At 50.3% G+C, this 20,272-nt stretch overlaps 1 protein-coding gene across 9 annotated transcripts in view; it reads right to left on the bottom strand.

The window, feature by feature from the left end:
* Nucleotides 1-277: 277 nt before the first annotated feature.
* Nucleotides 278-20,272, bottom strand: part of OGDHL (oxoglutarate dehydrogenase L) — a 2,607,259-nt gene continuing 2,587,264 nt past the window's right edge. For all 9 annotated transcript variants that reach the window (XM_069610806.1, XM_069610810.1, XM_069610809.1 and 6 more), the window contains 2 exons: nucleotides 2,862-3,016; nucleotides 278-1,494 (listed from right to left, as the gene is read on the bottom strand). In XM_069610806.1, the coding sequence (XP_069466907.1) occupies nucleotides 1,371-1,494; nucleotides 2,862-3,016 (279 nt within the window). In that variant the 3' untranslated portion in view covers nucleotides 278-1,370. The remainder of the gene's footprint in view (nucleotides 1,495-2,861; nucleotides 3,017-20,272) is intronic.

Genomic DNA, 20,272 nt, shown 5'->3' with positions numbered 1-20,272 from the left:
CCAAAGTCGCAGTGATTGCGGGGGCGCACAAATTAGGGCGACATTTTTGTACAATACCGAATGATAAGACAAGACAAAAAGTTGATATACTCTTCCGTGAGGGAAACATTCTTGGACCAGGTTCAACAATAATTCTTAAGAGATGTTCATGTACCACACTGTCTAAATTTGCATTCCATTTCCCTACTGCATTCACACTCCTTTCATCCTGCCAATTCCCCTTTCACAATGTCAGCCTTCTGGCAGATAAAAAAAATGAGTACTGAATAAGCATCTGAACATTAACCCTGTTGAAGCAATTTAATCAGAACAAAAACATATTGCCTTATTTTCAAATTAATTTAACACGTATTGGAAAGTTTTGGAGTGAACACAACAGCTGTGAACACAAATTAAATGTTAATGCAAAATAAATAGAAAACAGCACATATATAACTGCGCAAAATTATTCTCACACTTTCCTAAATGAACAATCAGGAATGCAAGTGTTAATGCCAACTTCAAACAATGTTTATATTATTACACACATGTGGTCTAACTGAAGCTTTTATGATTTATTTGTTTGCAAACAAATGTAGGGTAAACGAGTATAGAGCAAAATACTATTAAAGATAACAATTCAATTAAACATTCTTAACTCTAAATCTAAATGCTTTTATAATGGAGCTTGGAAAAGTAAGCACTATTCTATGATTTGTTAACTAGAGCTCAGACCGTGGCATAAACTGTGTCTTAGTGGTGGGCTACATTGGTACAATCACAATGCTGGTGTTAGGCATACAAAACAAGCTTTTAAGTGTTGTTCTTACAAGAGTCCTCTTTATACTGAAGCTTTACCAATATGATTATCACAGATGTATAATAAAGCCTAGAAGAGAGTATATTGTGCTTTATGAGTTTTTGGGCAGTAAGAGATCTCACTATATATTTAGAAAAGGAAACCATAATGAATTTGACACATAAAAAACTTCAAAACATTGTACTCAACATGTCTATCTAGTGCTATCATAAACATGCATACAGTTTGAAGTTACATTGTGCGCCACTCCTAAATTGCAGTCAGTCTCAATGAAAACAGCTTGCTTGAGAGTCTAAAACGCCACATCCCAAGCTGTGATTCCTGAATAGCATATTTAGAAGGACACTGGAATGAATTTCTTCCATACACAAACATAAATAAATCTAAACCTACTCTCATACTATTTCAAAATGAATTACCATGCCCATTATACAATAACCTTCAAAACCTTTTCCACGACTAATACCTAACAAGTCTCAGACAGTTTTCAAATGATATTATTGCCACAATATTTCTTTTACAAGTTTAAATACTCTATCTTTGTCTTGAAGTTGTGCTTTCTTTCTAAATCTTAAAATTTCCTTCCATGAAAGAACTCAAGGTTGAAGGACGTGTTGAGTAATCTCCTCAGTTCTAGGTTGTGAGTATTCTTGTTGCCTGTTGCTGGTGCAGCAGCTGGGTCGCGACCAACATACCTGGACAAACACAAAGAAAAGTGAGCTGGTATAACATATTATCATTCAGCCTAACAAGCTAGGCAGCTTGTTTTTACTGAACAAGATCATTTATGTCTGATAGTACTATGATCTGTTTGAATATTAAGATCGATATTCATGTTTTCCTTTTGCGGGGTACGGGAGGGTTCAAGTTTTGAATCATCTTCTTCTTCTTCATTGTTTTGTAATGGTTCTGTGCCAAAACCATAGTTCCTCCTCCTCACCTTAAGACCCTATATGGGTTTATAAATCTTCAAAAACCACTTAACGACACATGCATTAAACTTGGTTTGCACCAACATCCTCTTTCTCCACTGGCAAAGAATAAACGGCTTTTCTGCTCATACTCAACCTCGGAACAACCTGACAGCAGGTAGACCGTTTCCCGGCAAACCTATGTGCAGTTAAAATCCTCCTATCTAGTAGCACCACACACAACACCGTTGATCTCAACTAACTGCTTGTTTAACATTTACACAGATGGGAACACAAATTACTATGGTAGAACTATGACCATCCAATTAAGGTGCACTCTTTTAGAATCCACTAATAAAATCAAATTTAAGAAAATGCAACATGTTTGTAGCTTTTCCTACAAAACAAACTGTCACCTCAGTCCATAATGTCAGTGCTAATCTCTGGGCACATGCATTTACACAGTGAAACCCGGTATGGGTTGCCTTGCACAAGTGCACGTAGTGCATGAAACATTGCAACAGTAACAGTGCTCAACATGATATATAAGTGAATGTTGCTGTACATGTAAATTGTTAATTTTTGCTGTGAGGCAAGGCCACATAAATGATCAAACAACAAAGACAGAAACATGTGTATCCACACCATGTTCATCAAGGTCACTGTTGTAATTCTAAAAGTAATATGCATGAGGACAGGAGCCTAGCAATTTAAAGTTTCCATTATTCCGCCCCTCTGCATTGTTTCCTCTGCTTTGAAGAAATGTTCTGGCTAAGACTTTCATAGGAAGCTGAGGGAAAAGTAAGATCAATCATGGGACTGAGTTTATAGATTCATCTTGGCCAAAACAGTTTGTTAGGGGGAGGTCATGAACAAATGTTTCTGTACACAATTTGTATCTTTGCTCCAGTCAACTTTCTTTGTTGGCACACACTCATATTATTCCAACAGCTAGCGTTGATACGGTCTTTGCATATAAAATTATTCGTGCTGAGCGATCACATGTTGTGTGTCTTAGTGCTGACAGACTGACTTTGATAATACTCAGTCTCAGGCTATGGCTTGCACCCTTCCTATTTCCTTTTAGAGCTCACTCAAAGCATTTTACATCTCGACCACCCTAAATGTCAGACAGGCAAAAAGGAACACACCATATGGGCCGAGCGTGGTTCACAATGGTGAGGAAGCGCGGCTTGATGTAGTCATAGTATCCCATGTTTTTGTGCTCTTCCTGGCACCAGACGAAATCTGCTTCAGAGTATTTCTCCACCTCTTTCTTCACCAGATCAAAAGGGAATGGGGAGATCTGAAATAGAGACAGTTTGTAATCATAGTCACTAGTATTTTGAATAAAACGACTATTAGTATTACAGTAGCATTTTGAAAAATAATATCTCTGGTGCTGTTAGATTACTGTAAATTACAATAGTAGTGATCTTGTACATTTCCTTACTGCTACGTTCGATTTCATCAACGTTGTTAAAATGACTAGTTGTATTAGTTTACCTTCCTTTCCTACAGCCTTTACTTCTCTGATTTATTCATTTTGTTTATTCAAATGTATTTTTTGTATTTTATTTATTTGTATACCGCACCAAGCCCTGAGGCATCTGGGCGCTTTTCTTGCAAGTGTATACAATAACATGTTGCGATACATAGTTACAATAAGTTACATAAAAGTATGGTTACAAGACATGATGAAATACAATTAAAGAGGTGTAACAAGGTGAGTTACAGACAATTATTAAGAGGAAACGCCTTTCTAATCCTCTTGCATGGCGAGCCAAGATTTTGCCTTTTTTCTGAAGATATAAAAGGATGGTTCAGATCTTAACGGTAAGGGAAGGGAGTTCCACTTCTTAGTTGCCAGAGTTGGGAAGCTATTGCCTCTGGTCATTCCTGCTATTCAGTAAGGAGCATGGACAACGTGCAACCCTGCCTAGTCACACAATGAAGCCAAAAGAGTGTGCTCATTTTGCTGGACGCAAGCCTGAGGAGTTTTATGTGCAGAGCTTTCCCATTATAATGATTTTCTCTCAAAGACATAGATGGACAGATTTTTCAAAAGAATATGCCAGTATGATCTTTGAAATGCTTTTGCAGCATCCATTGATATTGCCACAGTTGGGGGCGTGCTGTCGTTTGAGAGGGCTTCGAGGTCAAGAAGGAGCCTAGTGGGGGGCGCTGTTGAGCCGGCACACGATGTAGATGTGTGCCACAATTCCGGCATATATTGGTGCTGGTTTGCCTGAATATCGAGCCGCGCTCCGGCAGACGTGGCGATCGGGCGCTGGCGTGAGGCAACTGGGCCTGCTCATCCAGAAACCTGGATGCCGCGGCCTGGCAGGGAGGGGATGGGGGGGGGGTGCAGGACTGCCCCGTGAGAGATTTTGGCGCACCTAGGTGCTGGACTACCAGTGACACTTCGCTATGGCCCGGCGACCTGGGGGACAGGGTAATCGTGTGGAGCCGGTTCCACAGTGCGCTCCATTGACAGAGGCCGGCGTGGTGTCGAAGAGGGCTACCTAGACCTTCCACCACATGCGGTGCCGGAGAACGCTGTGCCCCCGTGCTCTGAGGAGGGGAGCGCTGCGGGTGGCTGAAGCAGGGGTGGTGACCTGCAGGTGCCTGACCCCCGGGGACTTCATATCCAGACCCAACTGACATGGGGAGGCCACTGTGCGGGGAGAGGAGTCGGGCGGCGGGCTGCTGGTCCCTGCTCCACCGGTGCTTGGAGAGAGAGGTGCCTTTAGACTGGGAATGCAGGTGCTGGCAGGCCTCCAGAAAACACCCTCCAGCCCTCTACATAAGACCCACACTGTTGGTGCCCAATCCTGCTAGGTGTGACGACTATGCCCTGTGCATTGTAAACCAAGACACTTACACCATGTCATAGCCTGGGACCCTCTGGGGAGGTTGCTTCCTCTATTGGACCCCCCACGATGTGCTTCAGGACCTGCTCCCCCATCTCACCTCCTGGCATTGGTCTTCACTCTGTTGGAAGCTGGCAACTTGGTGCCGGGAGGCAGGCTGTATCTCTCTCAGATGTGGTGCCTTGCTGGCCGTGCTGTCCCGGCAGTGGTGCCTTGCTGGCAGCGCTGTCCCGGCCACCCCAGTCTTTTTTTATTTTGTATTTGTTTTATTGATTTTCAAAAATCACATACAAAACTTCACACAATTTTATCAATGCAATATCAACAACCACCACATTAATGCTCGTCAGAAACATACCTTCGCCCCTTCTCTCACCGACCATCCCAAGTCCCCCCTCCCAGTCTTGCCTGCCTCACACCAATGCCATAAACGCACTACATCCTTCAAATGGGAGCCCCTCGGGCTATTACTAAGGTCAATCTGTCTCTACATCTTCCACGGTTGCCCTGTCGAACAGAGAATGCAGTTACATCTCCCATTCCCTGATTCCCACCAAGGTTTCCACAAGGTCCCGCTGCATCGCCCCCTTCCATACCACAGTTTCTGCCATTCCTCACCTATACAGGTCCTTCCACCACTCCTTCACACCAGGGCCCTTGAACGATTTCCATGTCATAGCAATTCTACTTTTGGCTAGAATACACGTCAGGTCCTTTAGTCTAGTAACATGTTTCCGGCCTTTAGGGAGTGAGAAGCAGCCCAGCAAACATGCACTTGGGGAAAACGCATCCAATTCCACCCCTCCTTTTGGATGTCTATTTGCCACCTCCCTCCAATATAGCCCCAACACCGGGCTTGCCCAAAACATATGAAGCATTCCCGCATCCATCGCATTGCATCTGGGGCAACCCCTTGCTGCTGCCCCTGGAAACCTGGATATTCGTTGAGGTGTCAGATACACGCTATGTGTCACTAGCAATTGTGTGAGCTGCAGTCTGGCATTTTGTGAAACCTTCTTGTGGTATCCCAATATCCGTACCCATTGTGCTTCAGTGGAGGTTTGCCCCAAAATTCTCTTCCCATTTGGGAGATCAAAAAACGAAGCCTTATTTTTGTATATTACCTTAAGCCGTGCTGGGTAGGTCAACATGTATTTCAGTCCGCTCGTACGTAGTCTAGCTTTCACTTCCAAAAATTGCACCCTGTTCTTCTGCACTTGAAATGTATAATTAGGGTAGACCACCAGTTCTGCAGAGGCTCTCTTCAGTTCTCCGCTTGCCTGGAATAAGCCAATATTTTCTCCCAGTCTTTATAGTTCAGGACTTTAGCAATAATCGGTCTCTGGGGTGCCCCAAGGGGCGATCTACTAGTTAGCACCCTGTGCGCCAACATGATTTCTATGTACGTCATCAGGTCTGCGCCTTCTTCCCCTTCAGGAAGGTCTACTGTGCGGATATTATTTTTTCGGGCCCGTCCCTCTGCCTCTTCCACTCTTACTGATAAGGCTGACTTTTTGCTGTAGCACATGAACATCCGTTTGTGTAACCCTGAGCGTGCCAGAATTCTCCTTCACTTGTGACTCCAGCATGGTGGTGCGCTCAGCGAAGCCCCGCACATCCTGGCGCAATAGTCCCACGTCTAGTTGTACAGCTTCAATTTGTGTCCCCAAGGAGGCCTTTAGATCCGCTATAGCCAACATCACCTGATTATGCAGTTCCGATGTGCCCACTTCTTTCTCCTGCTCCACGTTCATGATTCCCCCAGATGCATGTTGCTTGGTCTTGGCAAAGCTGTCCAATGCTGGCAGGTTCGCTTTGGCTTTTGATCACTTGGGAGGCATTCAGACTGTCTACCTTTCACCCAGTAGGCTTCAGTTGCTTCCTGCTAGGATGCTGGTGCCTTAAAGCTCCTGAATATGTATTGTTTGAGGAGCGATACTCATGGGCCCTTCTTATGTTAGAAGGAGCCCTGGCGCTGCTTTCTGCACAGACTGGCCAACGTGTGTAGCTCCTCCGGCGGGGTGCGAGCGCTGGCTCTTGGGCCTTCTTGACTTCGCTGAGTTCTACAAGCACTTGGGCTGCGTGCCCTGCATGTCCTTCACCGGGATTTTCCACCCAGATCTTTGCCAAGTGTATATGTGCCAAATAGTCAATCCTCGTTACTTCCCAGAAGCTGCTTCCGGCCAACCACTCATGTCTGCTTATTTTATCTTAAAAGAGGAAGTATTTTGCCTTGCTGTATTTGTCCTTTACCTCAGTGCGGGCTCCCCACGGGGCAGCTCTTCACCATTCACTACCCGGCCTAGATTCCTCTCTTCTTCCTTCTCGTCAGTGCGGATCCTCTAGCAGCCTGCTAGCTCCTGTGTTGGCCACTATAGGCCCTGTGCGCTTGGGGCCATGCTCTTGCCTCTCCTCTTTATCCAGGTCCTTGTGCACTCATCTCACTTAGTCTCTGCCCCTATCCAGTTTACAGTGCCTCATTTGCCACTGCAGCCAATGTGTGGCGGGGGACTCCTCTAACAATTTCCCTGCACGGCCCAGGTGTGTTTATTATGCTCTCTAGGTGGATCCTTTCCCCAACAGTGCGCTGCCTTCGTTTCAGGGGGCAGCAGGCTCCATATAACAGGGGCCTACCTTTGAAGTTCACCGTCCGGCAAAGGTTTTTTATGTCTGGCCCCCTGGTTCTGCCCACTCGCTACCAGTGTCTGGTCAGCAAGATGGAGGGAGGCGGCGTACCGGTTATGAAACAGCACTCCTGCGTACCTTAATGACACTCCGGAAGATCTGTGTTCACCGCTCCTTTTCAGTGCAGGCCGGCGTGCAGCAGACTGACTGCTTCCAGTCTCTGGATTGGATCCAAGGCTTCGGGAGGGGGACGCGCTGCTCACACCGTGCTCCGGCTGCAAAGACTTGTTTCTTCAGCTTTCCCCCCATTGCCTGCATTTCGCGCCGACCCCTTTGGCATGGCGAGTCAGGTCACCAGCGTTCTCTCCCTGCTGCTCGCGCTCCTTGGTTCACCCCATGGGTCGTGTCCCTCCAGCTCTCACCACTGCATCCCTCGCTGTCCTTCAGGGCACCACGGCATCAAAGTCGTTATTGCACTGTCTCTGCCTACTTTACGGTGTGTATGCCATCTTGTCTCCTGGCACTGCCGACAGGTCCTCTTCTTTCGTTCTGCGTGGCACGCCGGCGGCAAAGCCTTCTCCCATCAGCTGGGCACTCCCATGAGCTTCATACATGCTCTCCGTCGACTGAAGGCTGCAGTAGCTTCGGTATGCTTGCATTTTCGTCGGATCTTAAGAGGATCAGGCAGGAGCAGTGCAGGGAGCCGACTCACTCCATCGGCTGCTAGCCATGCACCCCGGCCACCCCTGTCTGTGGTGGCCCACACTGGAATCATTGGGGCGCCCTGCCTCATCCGGGCCCACACTTGTGCTCATGCTGCTCCCCGGCATGGGTGGGGCTTTCTCCTGTCACTGATTCTTTGGCCTGACACAACAAAATCCTGTGACACCTAGGCCTACTGGACAGTGTAGGGCGGCCCACATGATGCCACCCGGTGTCTCTGCAGAATTCAGTGGCCGCTGATCCGTCATAGCACAGTCAATGCTCCATACTCCTCGGAGGTCCCCGTAAGGGACGGCATCCTGCGGGTACTGAGCACCCTTCCCACCCCCAAGCCTACACCATGCTCAAGGATAAAACCAAGAGGGCAGGTACACCAAACAAAATGGACCAATACAGGTGACCACCCCGATGGCCTCAAAACTCGCCCCTGCAGACGCTGCACTACTGGACACAGCTACTTCCCCTGCTACCCTGTCCCTGGCGGATGTTATGGAAGCCATTGCGGATTCCAAGAACTCCTTGGAGGGGAGATTGATGGGCTCAGTTTTGATGTTTCGCTGTGTCACCATGAATCGCATAAGCTTGCATCCAGAATGGGTAAGGTGGAGCTGCATATTTCGGACTCTGATGATGCACTGAGGGCAGTGGAGTGCCGGCTGTCCACATTTACCAAGAAAAATGAAGACCCTTGAAGACAGAGTCAAAGATGGCGAAGGGCGCACGCGCAGAAACAGCCTTAGTATTGAGGGCCTGGCTGAAAAGTCAGAAGGTCCCAGCATGGAAGATTTCCTGGAAACTTGGCTGATGGACTTTATGAAACCAAAGACCCCCTCAAACTTCTTTTCCATTGCAAGGGCACATCGGGTTGAGACGGGCCCACCGACTCGTGGGGCTCCACCCCATACAGTGACAGCTAGGCTCCTTAACTATCGGGATGCCCCGATCCACATGGCCCGTCTGAAGGGTCCCACAACATACAGTGGTGCCAAAATCTCCTGTTCCCTGACTACACCAAGGAGGTCCAAAGGGCTCGGCAGTCCTTCGACGCAGTCAGAAAATGCCTTAATACACACAGGGTCAAATTCACTCTATTCTTTCCTTAATAGAACAATTCAGACCTTCTCGGATCCCCAGCCTGCATGAACATGGGCAGAGACTGCCTTGCGGAGAGACCCAGGGGGCGGGCGTGAGGGGGCGCTCCAGCAGGTATGCCTGACCGACGACGTCCGTCCGATGTGCCATGATCTCTGCCGCCCGTAGCCCTTCCCCCAGAGGACGCTTCACAATCATTGTGGAATGTTGACTGAGACTGTTTGACCCACAGGACATCATTGCCCCGGAGACGGAGATGGGGTTAGGTCATGGCTGTAGCCCCCTGGCTTGAAAGCAACATGGTGACACTGGCCGCGACAGAGCAGATGGCCCCCTCATTTTCCTTCTCTTTTCTCTTCTTCTCCTCTCACCAGCTCCTTTTCCTCGCTTCGGCTTGGGCGGGTGGAAATCTCTGGAGAGTGCATTACTTTTCTTATTGTTAGGGTGGTGACTACTCAGTCACATGTTTGGGTGACAGGTACTTCGAATTAGGGTGAAGTATGGGAAGGTTGTCTTTGGGGAACAAAATGTTTTTTACACAGCTCACACCTTTGACGTAAATGCACGATGGGGAGGAGGGATTCCGGGTGTATAGGGCAGGGGGTTCACTCCAGGCGCATTTCTTTCTCACTGCTGTGACAGGGGCCGATAACACGAGTTGTAAGCTTAAGTTGATGTCCTGGAACGTGAACGGCTTGTGCTGTTGGATTAAATGGAGCTTAGTTCTCCAATTTCTGAATAGGTACTTCCCAGATGTAGCTCTTCTCCTCGAAACTATTTAGTAGGTTCAGACTGCACTTTCTTTAGATAAATTATCGATGCGCAAGGCATGCAGGCTACTTTCGGGGCTCCCGAGGGGTCAGGGTGCTTATCCACAAACAGCTGCCTTTTAGGGTTCTCTCTACCAAAACAGACGCCCGGGGTAGATTTGTCCTGCGAGTGGGGGATTTGTGGGGGACCACTGTTGGTATCCTGACTATCTATGCTCCCACCGCTGTCCATGGACTTCCTGGATGCCATTCAGGGTTGGCTGCTATTCCATCACCCTGAGCTGTGGCTCCTGGGAGGCGATTTTAATATCATGGACCAGACCGTTGACGCACACACCGTCGGGGCAGGTACCCCACGATGCCCACTAAATTTGGGTACTTTTGCAGCTGCACTCGACTTATGTGATGTGTGAAGGTCAATTAACGGGCAGGTCAGGAGTTACTCTTTCCACTCAGGGGCGCATGCCTCCATGTCTAGAATATTATAAGTTACTCACCGTAGTGACTAACGTACTCCTAGTCCATAGTCCCCTTTTCGTCCATACTGTATGGGCGTCCCTCGCTAGGGACCGGAGACAGAACCTTTTTCACCAGAAAAATCACCTTCCCCTTTAAATTTAGATGCACGCAGGTATGTGGGGCTGGGAGCATGTGCGCCCCTGACTCCACCCACCGGCACCACCACTCAGTCCCCTTTGACGCGTCGACAATATTAACATTGCCTAAAGACACCAGTTTTATTAGGTGGGACGATGGTGGGACGTATGGAGGAAAGGGGACTATGGACCAGGAGTATGTTAGTCACTACGGTGAGTAACTTATAATTACTCCTACGCCCCGTCCTCTTTCCTCCATAATGTATGGGCGATTACAACTGAATGTAGCCAGAGAGTGGAGTGGTGCTTTTAAAAACACAAGTTCCATAACACCACCTGACCAAATGCTGCGTCCGATCTGGGGCCGGCATCCAAGTAGTAGTGCTTGCAGAATGCTGAGGGAGTAGCCCATGTAGCCGCCTTGCTGATAACCTGCCATGGAATGTGCTTTTGGAAAGCAACTGCCATAGCATTAGCTCTGATGGCGTGAGCATGCATATTTGCTTGTGCTGCCTCTCATACGCCTCCTTGATGGCCGTCAACCTTGCTATGGAAGCCTTGGAGGCCTGAAAGCCTGGTTTTGACCCCCCGAAGGTGACGAAGAGGGCCTCTGATTTGCGGAAGTTCTTGGTCCTGTCCAAGTAGGATCTTAGTACATGCCTGACATCCAGAGAGTGCAGTACCCTCTGAGCGTCATCCTTAGGGACCGCAAAGAAAGTAGGTAACACAATCTCCTCGTTTAGGTCAAAAGAGGAAACAACCTTAGGTAAGAATGAGGGGTGAGTTCTAAGCACCACCTTGTCCTTATGAAATATAGTATAGGGCTTTGAAGCCACCAGCACCTGGATTTCACTGATCGGCATGCAGAGGTAGGGGCTACCAGGAGGGCCGTCTTAATGGTGACTAGCCTGATGTCCACAGACGCCATAGGTTCGAATGGTTTATGCGCCAGGGTGCCCAAGACCACATTGAGGTCCCACACCGGGTGTGGTTTCTTGATCGGTGGATAAAGCCTGGTCAGGCCCGCCAAGTGTCTTTTAACCACCGGATTAGAGGATGAGAATACGTCCTCCTCCTGCAGGCTCCAATGGCTGCTAGATAGGTGCAGCATGTGTCCACCTAGACCCCAGAGTGTGGGATGTACGCAGATAAGGATAGCATGTCATCCATATTGCAGGTCAACGGATCAACCTCCTTTGATTCCGCCGTGACAAAACCTGGTCCACTCGCTTTTGTACTGGCTCCAGGTAGCATGGCTCCTAGCCCCCTGTATAATGTCCAGGGTAGCCTGTGACAGATGCAAATGCCTCAGTGTGACTTGTTCAGGAACCACACTGCAAGGGCTAACTTCTGAGGGCGGGGTGGATGACCGTGCCTCCCTGCTGAGAGATTCGATGTGCTGGGCCCAGCAGAAGATACACCGGGGGCTGATCCGACAGGCTGAGTAGTTCCTAGAACCATGGCCTTGCTGGCCACCATGGACCTATCAGGATGATGTGAAGGTGCAGAGACTCCCTGATCTTGCATATTACCCTGTGGACCAGGGGAATGGGAGGGAAGACATACATGTTCATGTTGTACGCTGGATCTGCATCGCGTCCCCCACAGAGAGCCCCTGCCCTGTGCCTGCAAGGACACGAATTGGGGCATCTCCTGTTGGACCAGGTAGCAAAGAGATCCACCTGAGGATGACACCACTTGTTGAATATCCCCTGAAGGACCTGTTTGTCCAACTGCCATCTGTAATTGTCCGCACCTATCCTGCTGAGCCTGTCCGCCTCTAGGTTGGACTCCCCCGGGAGGTGGATTGCTGCCAGGTGAATGTTTACCAAAGCCCACTCCCAAATGTTTACTGCTAGAGTGCAGAAGGGAGGAGACCTGGTGCGACCCTGCTTGTTGATGTAATACATGCTGGTGGAGCCAGTATATGTGGGCCGCCTGTTCCTGACGGGACCAAACCCCATGGACGCTCTGGCTGCCCAAGGTAACTCACCGTGATGGTGGCCTGAGACACTGGTTGACGGAAGGGCCAGCCTATGTGTAGGTGGTTGTCGGTGCTCCACCAGACCAGGTCTTGGCAGAGATGATGGGGGATGCTGACCTGCTCTGGCTGGGAACACTTCTCCTGACTCCAGGAGGCTGTGAAATGCAGCTGCAACCTCCTACTTTGAGTCTTGTATGCAGAACTGCCAGGAGGCATGGTACTATGATGCCCAAGAGGTGTTGGTACCACCATGCCGAGGTCACTGCTCTACTTAGAAAATGCGATGTGGCCTTCTTGATGGCTGTGATCTTGTCTGCTGAGGGGAAATCCTCTCGGAGCTCGTATCCCAGATAAGGCCCAGGAAGGTTAGACTCTGAGTGGGCGCCAGCTGTGACTTCTTGCGACTGATGGAAAATCCCAGCTCATGCAGTGTACTCATAAGGGCAGAGGCTGTGTGCTGTACTGCCTCCGGAGACCTTACCCTGACTAGCCAGTCATCTAGATATGGGTAGATGTGGTGACCCTAAGCCGGCCCGCCACCAAATTCATTAGTCTTGTAAAAACCCTGGGAGCCGAGTTCAGGCCAAAGGGTAGAACCTTGTATTGGAAATGAAAACCCACGAACCTGAATCTCAGAAAGGACCAATGGGGCTGCCAGATCGGGACGTGTAGGTAAGCATCCTTCTGATCAAGGGAGCGCATCCAGTCTTCCGCACACAATGTCTCCACTATTTACGCTGGGGTAACCATCTGACCTTTTGAAGAGGGAGGGAAGGGTTCAAGGTGGAAAGGTCCAACACAGCTCTCAGGCCCGCCTGGTTCTTTTTGTGTATGGCGAAAATAGAAGCCCAGGCCTTGCTGTGTGGCTGGGACTTGCTACACTGCCTGACTCTCTACGAGCAAGCAAATTTCGGCTAACAGAGTTCCTGTACCAATCTGTGGGAGCGGAGGGGAGGAGAGAGGAAAAGGAGGAATATCTAGCCGAAAGCCAGTGTATACTACAGATAGGATCCATAGGTCCGTGAACCTTGCCACCAGCGGTGAGCATTAAAGGCAAGCCTGCCCCCCACCGGAGATTCGTGGATCTGGATGGGTGTGTCATGCTTTCTTACCCTCAGAGGTTGGGACTGAGGAGGGGGACTGAAAAAAGCCCTTGTGCTCCTTGCACCTATGCTGGCTTGGGGATCTGTCCGGTTGTTGGGACCGTCTCACCTGGAAGCCCCTGAAGGACTGACCTTTGTCTGAGCACTGGTGCGCCTGGCTATATGCCTTGGGGGTGGACTTAGTGAGGATCGATAAGGATTTCGCAGTCTGTGAACTATTCTTCTTATCGACTTCGTCATCCGTCTTTGAATGGAACAGATCAACCCCTGAAAAGGAAGGTCCAGAATACGCTCCTGGACATCAGGGTTGAACTTAGTGGCCCTGAGCCAGGCCGTCGTCCTCACATTAGTCGCAATACAGATGGCGCAACCAGATGTATCAACGTGAACCACTGTGGACTCCATGTCCTGCTCCACTATTTGGGCTTCCGCCAGCCCTGCCTTGAACCGAGCCTGCCTCTCTGCACGAAGTTCAGGTAGGAAGTCGGCGATCTCTCGCCAGAGCCTCTGGTTGACCGCCGGGTGCATGGTATCCACATTGGACTGGTGTAAATGGAGAGTAGCGTTGGAATAGATCTTCTTTCAAAACGCCTCCAGCATCTTCTCCTCCTTGCCCAGGAGTGCAGAGACTGATGTAGCTGAGGACGATTAGAGCTTATAGTATAGAGATGCTGCCGCAATCACTGAGGAGTGTGGTTGGGGGTGTGCCGACAGTAAGAGGGGATCCCCTTCTATTTGCCTGAATTTGGCGTTGAGGCGCCAATAGGTAGGCTGAGTAGAATGAGGTTTGAGCCATCCTTTTTTGGCAAGGGCTACCAAGTCCTTTTACATTGGTATTCCTGTTCTAGCCGTGGGGCATAGAGTGAGGACTTTGGCCAATACCCCCGCCTCTGGTTGTTCCACCTGTGGCTGTGGGAGCCCCAAATATTCGGCCAGACCAGCCAACCATTCCTGGAAGGCTTTGGCAGATGAGCGGGTGTCGGGGTCCTCTTCCTCATCTGTGTCCACCATTGTGTCCTGCTGGTCAAGAGCAGCCGGAGCAGTGCTGGGCGCAGGAAGCTGTGGCGTACTGATGATCAGCCCCGGAGGCTGCTGCAGCAGCGGAGACGGGCTGTTGTGACCAGGACGGGCATGGGAGCTGGCACAGGGACTGGCACAGGCAGCGGAGGCTGAGCTGGACCCAGAGGAGCTGGCCCCAAGGGCAGCGTGACCGTGGGAGCAATCGGCTGTACCTGAGGGAGCACGTCCCTGATGACGTCCCTTAGGATGTTGCCCATCTGTGGGGACCTCATGAGCTTGAGACATTTCTCAAAAAACCTGTCTTCACAGGCCGGGGGAGGGGGGCTGCCGGATGGAACGGGGTCCAGGGGCTGCTGAGGTCGGGGCGCGCCCATAGGTGCGGGGCCCAGGGGCTGCTGAGGTCGGGGCGCGCCCTGTCTCGCTGTATGGACCGAGGTGTATCTGCCCTGCGAAGTAGAGGGGTATGCCGTAGGCCGAGTGCCAGGCGTTGACCAATCCCACCTGGAGACTCGTTCCCCTACCTGCTCCCCGAATGAGGATGGTGTCGGGCGAGCTGCCATTATGTCTGGTGCAGCAGCCAGCTTGTCTTGCTGCATTCCACGTGCCTACGTCTTGGTACTCGCTGCACCAGGCCTGGCTTACTCCAGTACACGGAGCGGTGGAGGTTGAAGCCTACCCTGCACATCAGGATAGGGCCTGGTAGGCGAGTGCCCTTGGCTGTAGCGCCGGTAGTGCTGCATACAGGCGCCCTCTCAGACATCGGTCCGGTGCTGGTTGAGGCCCGGCAATAGAACCCTGCGGGCCCTCAGCAGAGTCGCCGGTAGGATCTCGCGACCCCTCGGCCTGGAGGGCGGTAGCTGAGGCAGCCTCGGTACTCGTGCTGGTACTAGGACCTGCTAGGTCACTCCCACTTGTGTGCTTCCTGGGGAAGGAGTCACCTTTGCGGGGTGCAGAGGAGAACAGTGCACCTACCTTGAGCATGGTCTTCTGCTTGACGAAATTCTTTAGGTCCTCTGGAGGTGACCTACCGAAGAGCTCTCTCCACCTTGCTAATCTGTTCTTGAGAGCGTGTGGTGTTGCACGGGGTACAATCTTGCCAGCCGTGGTCACGGCCAATGCAGTGGAGGCAGAGGGTGTGTGGGTTGGATGTTGGGAAGAGACGCTCGCAAGCTGGACACCTGCTGAAGCCCACCGGTGTCAACATGCGTTGGGGAGGAGCGTGGCGCCAGAGGACAGAGTCCTACCTGATCGACGAAAGAAGACAAAGGTTCTTGTCTAGGAAAGAGCGCTTGGAACTACTAGGCCGGAGGCCTAACCCAGGAGCGCTGATGAAAGATGCGTAAAAGAGGACTGGGGAGTGGTGCCGGTAGGCGGAGTCAGGGGAGCGTATGCTCCCAGGACTGTGCATCTAAATTTAAAGGGGAAAATGATTTTTGTGGTGAAAAAGGTTCTGTCTCCCGTCCCTGCGATGGACACCCATACAGTATTGAGGAAAGGGGACGGGAGGTAGGCCTAAGACTTTTTCCTTTCCCTACTGAAAGCACACAATCAAGTCGGCCAGGTTCCTGGCGAGAGGGGTCTCTGACTACTGCCTGCTTCTTATAGAACTGGAAAACGGCAGACCCAGGTGCTGAAAGGGGTGGCGTTTCAATATCTATTACCATGGCTTTCTTGAAATCATAGACTGGATCATGTCCAAAACTGAAGAATACTTTACTCTCATCAGTGGGTCAGTGGACAGTCTGACGATGCTTTGGGAGAGGTATAAGGCAGTGCTGAGAGGAGAAATGATATCCCTGGTTTCGGCTAAACAAAAAGCCCAGTAACAACGGGTATGGGAGGCTGAAATTGTTGCTCAGAAGCTGGAGGAAGATTTTCTCCAATCAGACTCTCCCACCACCCACAGATTACTTGTGACGGCCAGAGCGACCCTGCGCAATATCCAAATGGATAACAACAGGCAAGCACACATGGATAGGTTAAGCAGAATCTTGCCAATTCCCTCTGGAGTAAGGATAAATCCTAGGTAATGAACAGAAGCAACGTGAAACAGACATTTCTCGGGTTTGGCCAAGTGTTTATGTTCACAGAGTCGTTGTAGTACTGCCTTTACATGTTCTTCATGCTTTAGAAGGTCCTTGGAGTAGATCAAAATGTCGTCCAGGTAGACGATGACGAAGAGGAATAGCATGTCAGAGAACACCCTGTCCATAAAACGTTGAAAGACTGCTGGGGCATTAGCTAATCCAAAGGGCATGACCAGATATTCAAAGTGACCAAAGGGTGTTCTGAATGCTGTTTTCCATTCGTCTCCTTCCCGGATACGAATCAAATGATAGGCACCCCAGAGGTCCAGTTTCGTGAAAATCACAGCGCCTCTGACCGCTTCCAGGATAATCGAGATTAAGGGTAAAGGGTACCGGTCCTTGAGGGTGCATTGATTTAATCCACGATAATCGAGTCAGGGTCTGAGTCCCTTAGTGTCCTTCTTAGGAACAAAGAACAATGAAGCTCGGGCTGGAGATTTTGAAGTTCTTATGGTGCCATTCTCAAGGTTTGTATCCAAGTATTCTCGGAGGGCCTTTTTCTCAGGTTCGGAAAGGATGAACATCCTGCCAAAAGGAACCACTGCTGAGGGATCTGTGTCTATGGCGCAGTCTTCAGGCCTGTGAGGGGGTAAGGCCTGGACTATGGCAGTTGAGAACACATCAACAAATCCCTGATAGGCCTTAGGAACCTGCACGATATTGGAAACCATGAGAGGTGCTTGATGGTCTATTGGTGGTTCTTTGGAAGGGGTCAAGGAGGGATCCAGGATTAGACAGTGAGACATACAAAACTCTGAGCCGAGGAATAGTGATCCTGCTGTCCAGTTGACATACGGATTGTCTTTCTGTAACCAGGGCATGCCCAGTACCATGGGGTAATGAGCTGACTTAATAATGTCGAATCGAATCCGCTCTTGGTGGTGGTTAATTGAAAGCTGGATCTCTTTGGTCTGCAGGCTTATGGGCCCCGAAGTGAGGGGTCTTCCATCGATCGCTTCCACCGGCTGCATGATGCTTCATGTTTCGTATGGGATGTGGTGACTAAAAACCCAATCTTGATCAATGAATATTCCCATAGCCCCGCAGTCTACCAAGGCCAAAACAGGATAGGTCTTATTCCCGGAGGTTGATAGGAAGGCCTGTAGTATCACTAGATTGTTTTGTCCAGGAGAGTTCAAGGATGGAATTGATGTGGAGCAAACATCTCTCTCCCGAAGCCCTGCTCCATCTAGGATCGGGAGTTGGTGTTTCCCGAACACCGAGGAGGGGCCAGAGGGCATTATCTAACCAAGTGTTTGTCTGAGGCACAATACATGCACAACCCCGTATTAATCCTTCTCATCCTTTCTTGCGGGGATATGGGTCCACGGAAGGCTCCTATCTGCATGGGTTCTGGTTCGGTGACTGATCCTGGGTTTGTGTCATATTTGGAGATACTCTCAAAGGACACCTTCGGAGGGTTTCCTCTAGATTTTATCCCTACTGGGATCACTGACTTGGAGATGGACTCACTAAATGAGATTGTGGTGCACCCAAAGAGGCTCCATGATCTTTCTCAGAATAAAGGAGGGCGGGAGAACCACCCGGAGAGGCAAAGGCACCAACGGGAGGCTCTATGGTCCAATATCACAGTGATGGCTGGTGAGGCTGACAGGGGCACAGAGACTATTACTATGCCTACAAGGGATTGTGTGTCCCTTGATGGCACTAAGAATATTGATATTTGTCAGAAGACAACTGTAACTTATATCTGCCTCCCACCCATCTATCCGGGAAATGGGGCTAGTGTGTTGCCTATGGGGGGGTGCATGTGGCGTGTAATCACCATCCTGACTACGAGCCCCCTTATATGGGTTTCTCGGATGATCAGGGCGTGCGGGTGATGGGGGGAGCTTCCCCTCTGTTGGCTCTTCTCTCGCAGTTGGCTGAGGTGTTTTCTGGCCAGCAGCCGCCCATTGAGTATTCACCAATGTTATTGTCCAATCTGCACATTAGTCTAAACCTTGCCTCAAAAAAGTTAGCTGATAAACAGGATTTGATTGGAGGGGTGCTTACTGGCCAACAATCAGCCTTAAATTATTTGACCACCCGGCTTGTGTATTTGGAGGGTTTTTGCCGGGGTTCATCGACCCAGTTTGATGAGTGGGGTGGAATCGCAAATATTGTAAGGGCTAATGAAAGAAGACTGTCCAAGATGGATGAAATTATTTCTATTCTTTATGAGCAGTTGACGACTAAACCAATAGCCACTATGGGTGACAGAGAGGTTACAGCTACCCCTTGCACTGAGCCGATGGCTATGGCTGACGGTAATGTGGGTGTAATGCCTCCTGAAAAGCTTGATGTACCAGATAGCCCCTCTTGTCTGGTGGAGGCTAAGGCCTGTCTTGAGGCTATGGCTCGTCATGAGACGAATGGGCTGCCAGGTCAACACCGAGGGGAGGGTGGATGGTTCAGGGAGTCTACTGCGGTCATGGAAGGCATGGTGGAGGGGGAAAGAAAAAGGGAAACCCAGGTGCGGCTAAAAGTACTGGCAAAGGACAGGCTCAGGGTAAAAAGTCAAAAAATAAGCCTAATATTTAGGTAAAGTGGCACAATACCAATTTAAGGGATATTATGTGTCTGTCTACTGTGAATGGAATGAATGATTTGAACAATGAGAAGGGCATTATTGTTGACAATCTGGACACTGAGGTACATTCTAATAATTGTGTGGAGCTGAGTTGTCCGGTCTCTGTCAACATGTGTCACGCTTACCGGGAGACCGGGGTTCGCTACTCACGCTCTTCCTTCCTGGCGCCTGTATTCGCGCTTTCGCACTTGGGGAGGCGCCGGAGGTAGAGCTCCGGGGACCTGGGCTGCAGCTCCTCGGCGCATGCGCGGGAGACCGCGGTCACGGTTCTGCGCGTGCGCCGTGGAGCGGTTGCCCGGGATTGGAGCGGCTTGCTGCTCAAGCCTCGCTCTGGGTCCGCCGGCGCCCGGCTACAATCAGGCTTGCGTTCCAGGCCTCGCGGGCGCCGGCGGCCCATAAAGGGAGAGTGAGGATCGGGAGCAGATCGCGTCTCAACGCGTTCTGTTCCGGATCGTGTACTCGCTCTCCCTTGTTTTTCCAGCGCTTGCCTTGCCCTTCTCTTCTGCCTGGGGATTCCCTTCCCTTTCTCCCCTTCTGCCTCCAGTTTTTTCCCCTTTGGGTTGGGTTGTGGTTCCCAGCCAGCATTTCTCCTTCCCTACCTGGTCCCTGTTTGGTTTCCCTTCTCTTTCTCTTTCCAGCCTCTTCTCTCCTCCCTGGCCCAGCCTGTACCCTGTGGTATTCTGCCAGTGCCTTTCTTGGTGCTTGTTTCCCTTCCTTTGGTTACTCAACCTCCACAGCATCCAGTGCCAGCTTCGGGAGTACGGCTCCCTCTCCTTTGGACTCTCAATCACCACAGCATCCAGTGCGAGCTTCGGGAGTAAGGCTCCCTCTCCTTTGGACTCTCAACCACCACAGCATCCAGTGCCAGCTTCGGGAGTACTGCTCCCTCTTCTTTGGACTCTCAATCACCATAGCATCCAGTGCCATTCTCCAGGAGTTCGCCCCTGACTTCTTTGGACTCTGGAGCCTCGCCACCTCAAGGATTCTCTCCTTCAACCTCTCCTGTCTGTGCTCGCACAGTGCCGACGTCACTGAAACCAGGAGAGAGCAGTTTGTGGCGTTGGGAATCGGTCCATCTTTTACCCAGTACCCATTC

The sequence above is a fragment of the Ambystoma mexicanum genome, chromosome 8 (genome assembly GCF_040938575.1).
Source record: "Ambystoma mexicanum isolate Mex_15411 chromosome 8, UKY_AmexF1_1, whole genome shotgun sequence".
Classification (NCBI taxonomy): Eukaryota; Metazoa; Chordata; class Amphibia; order Caudata; family Ambystomatidae; genus Ambystoma; species Ambystoma mexicanum.
The sequence above is the reverse complement of the archived record's forward strand: the minus strand, read 5'-3'. Positions and strand labels throughout refer to the sequence as shown.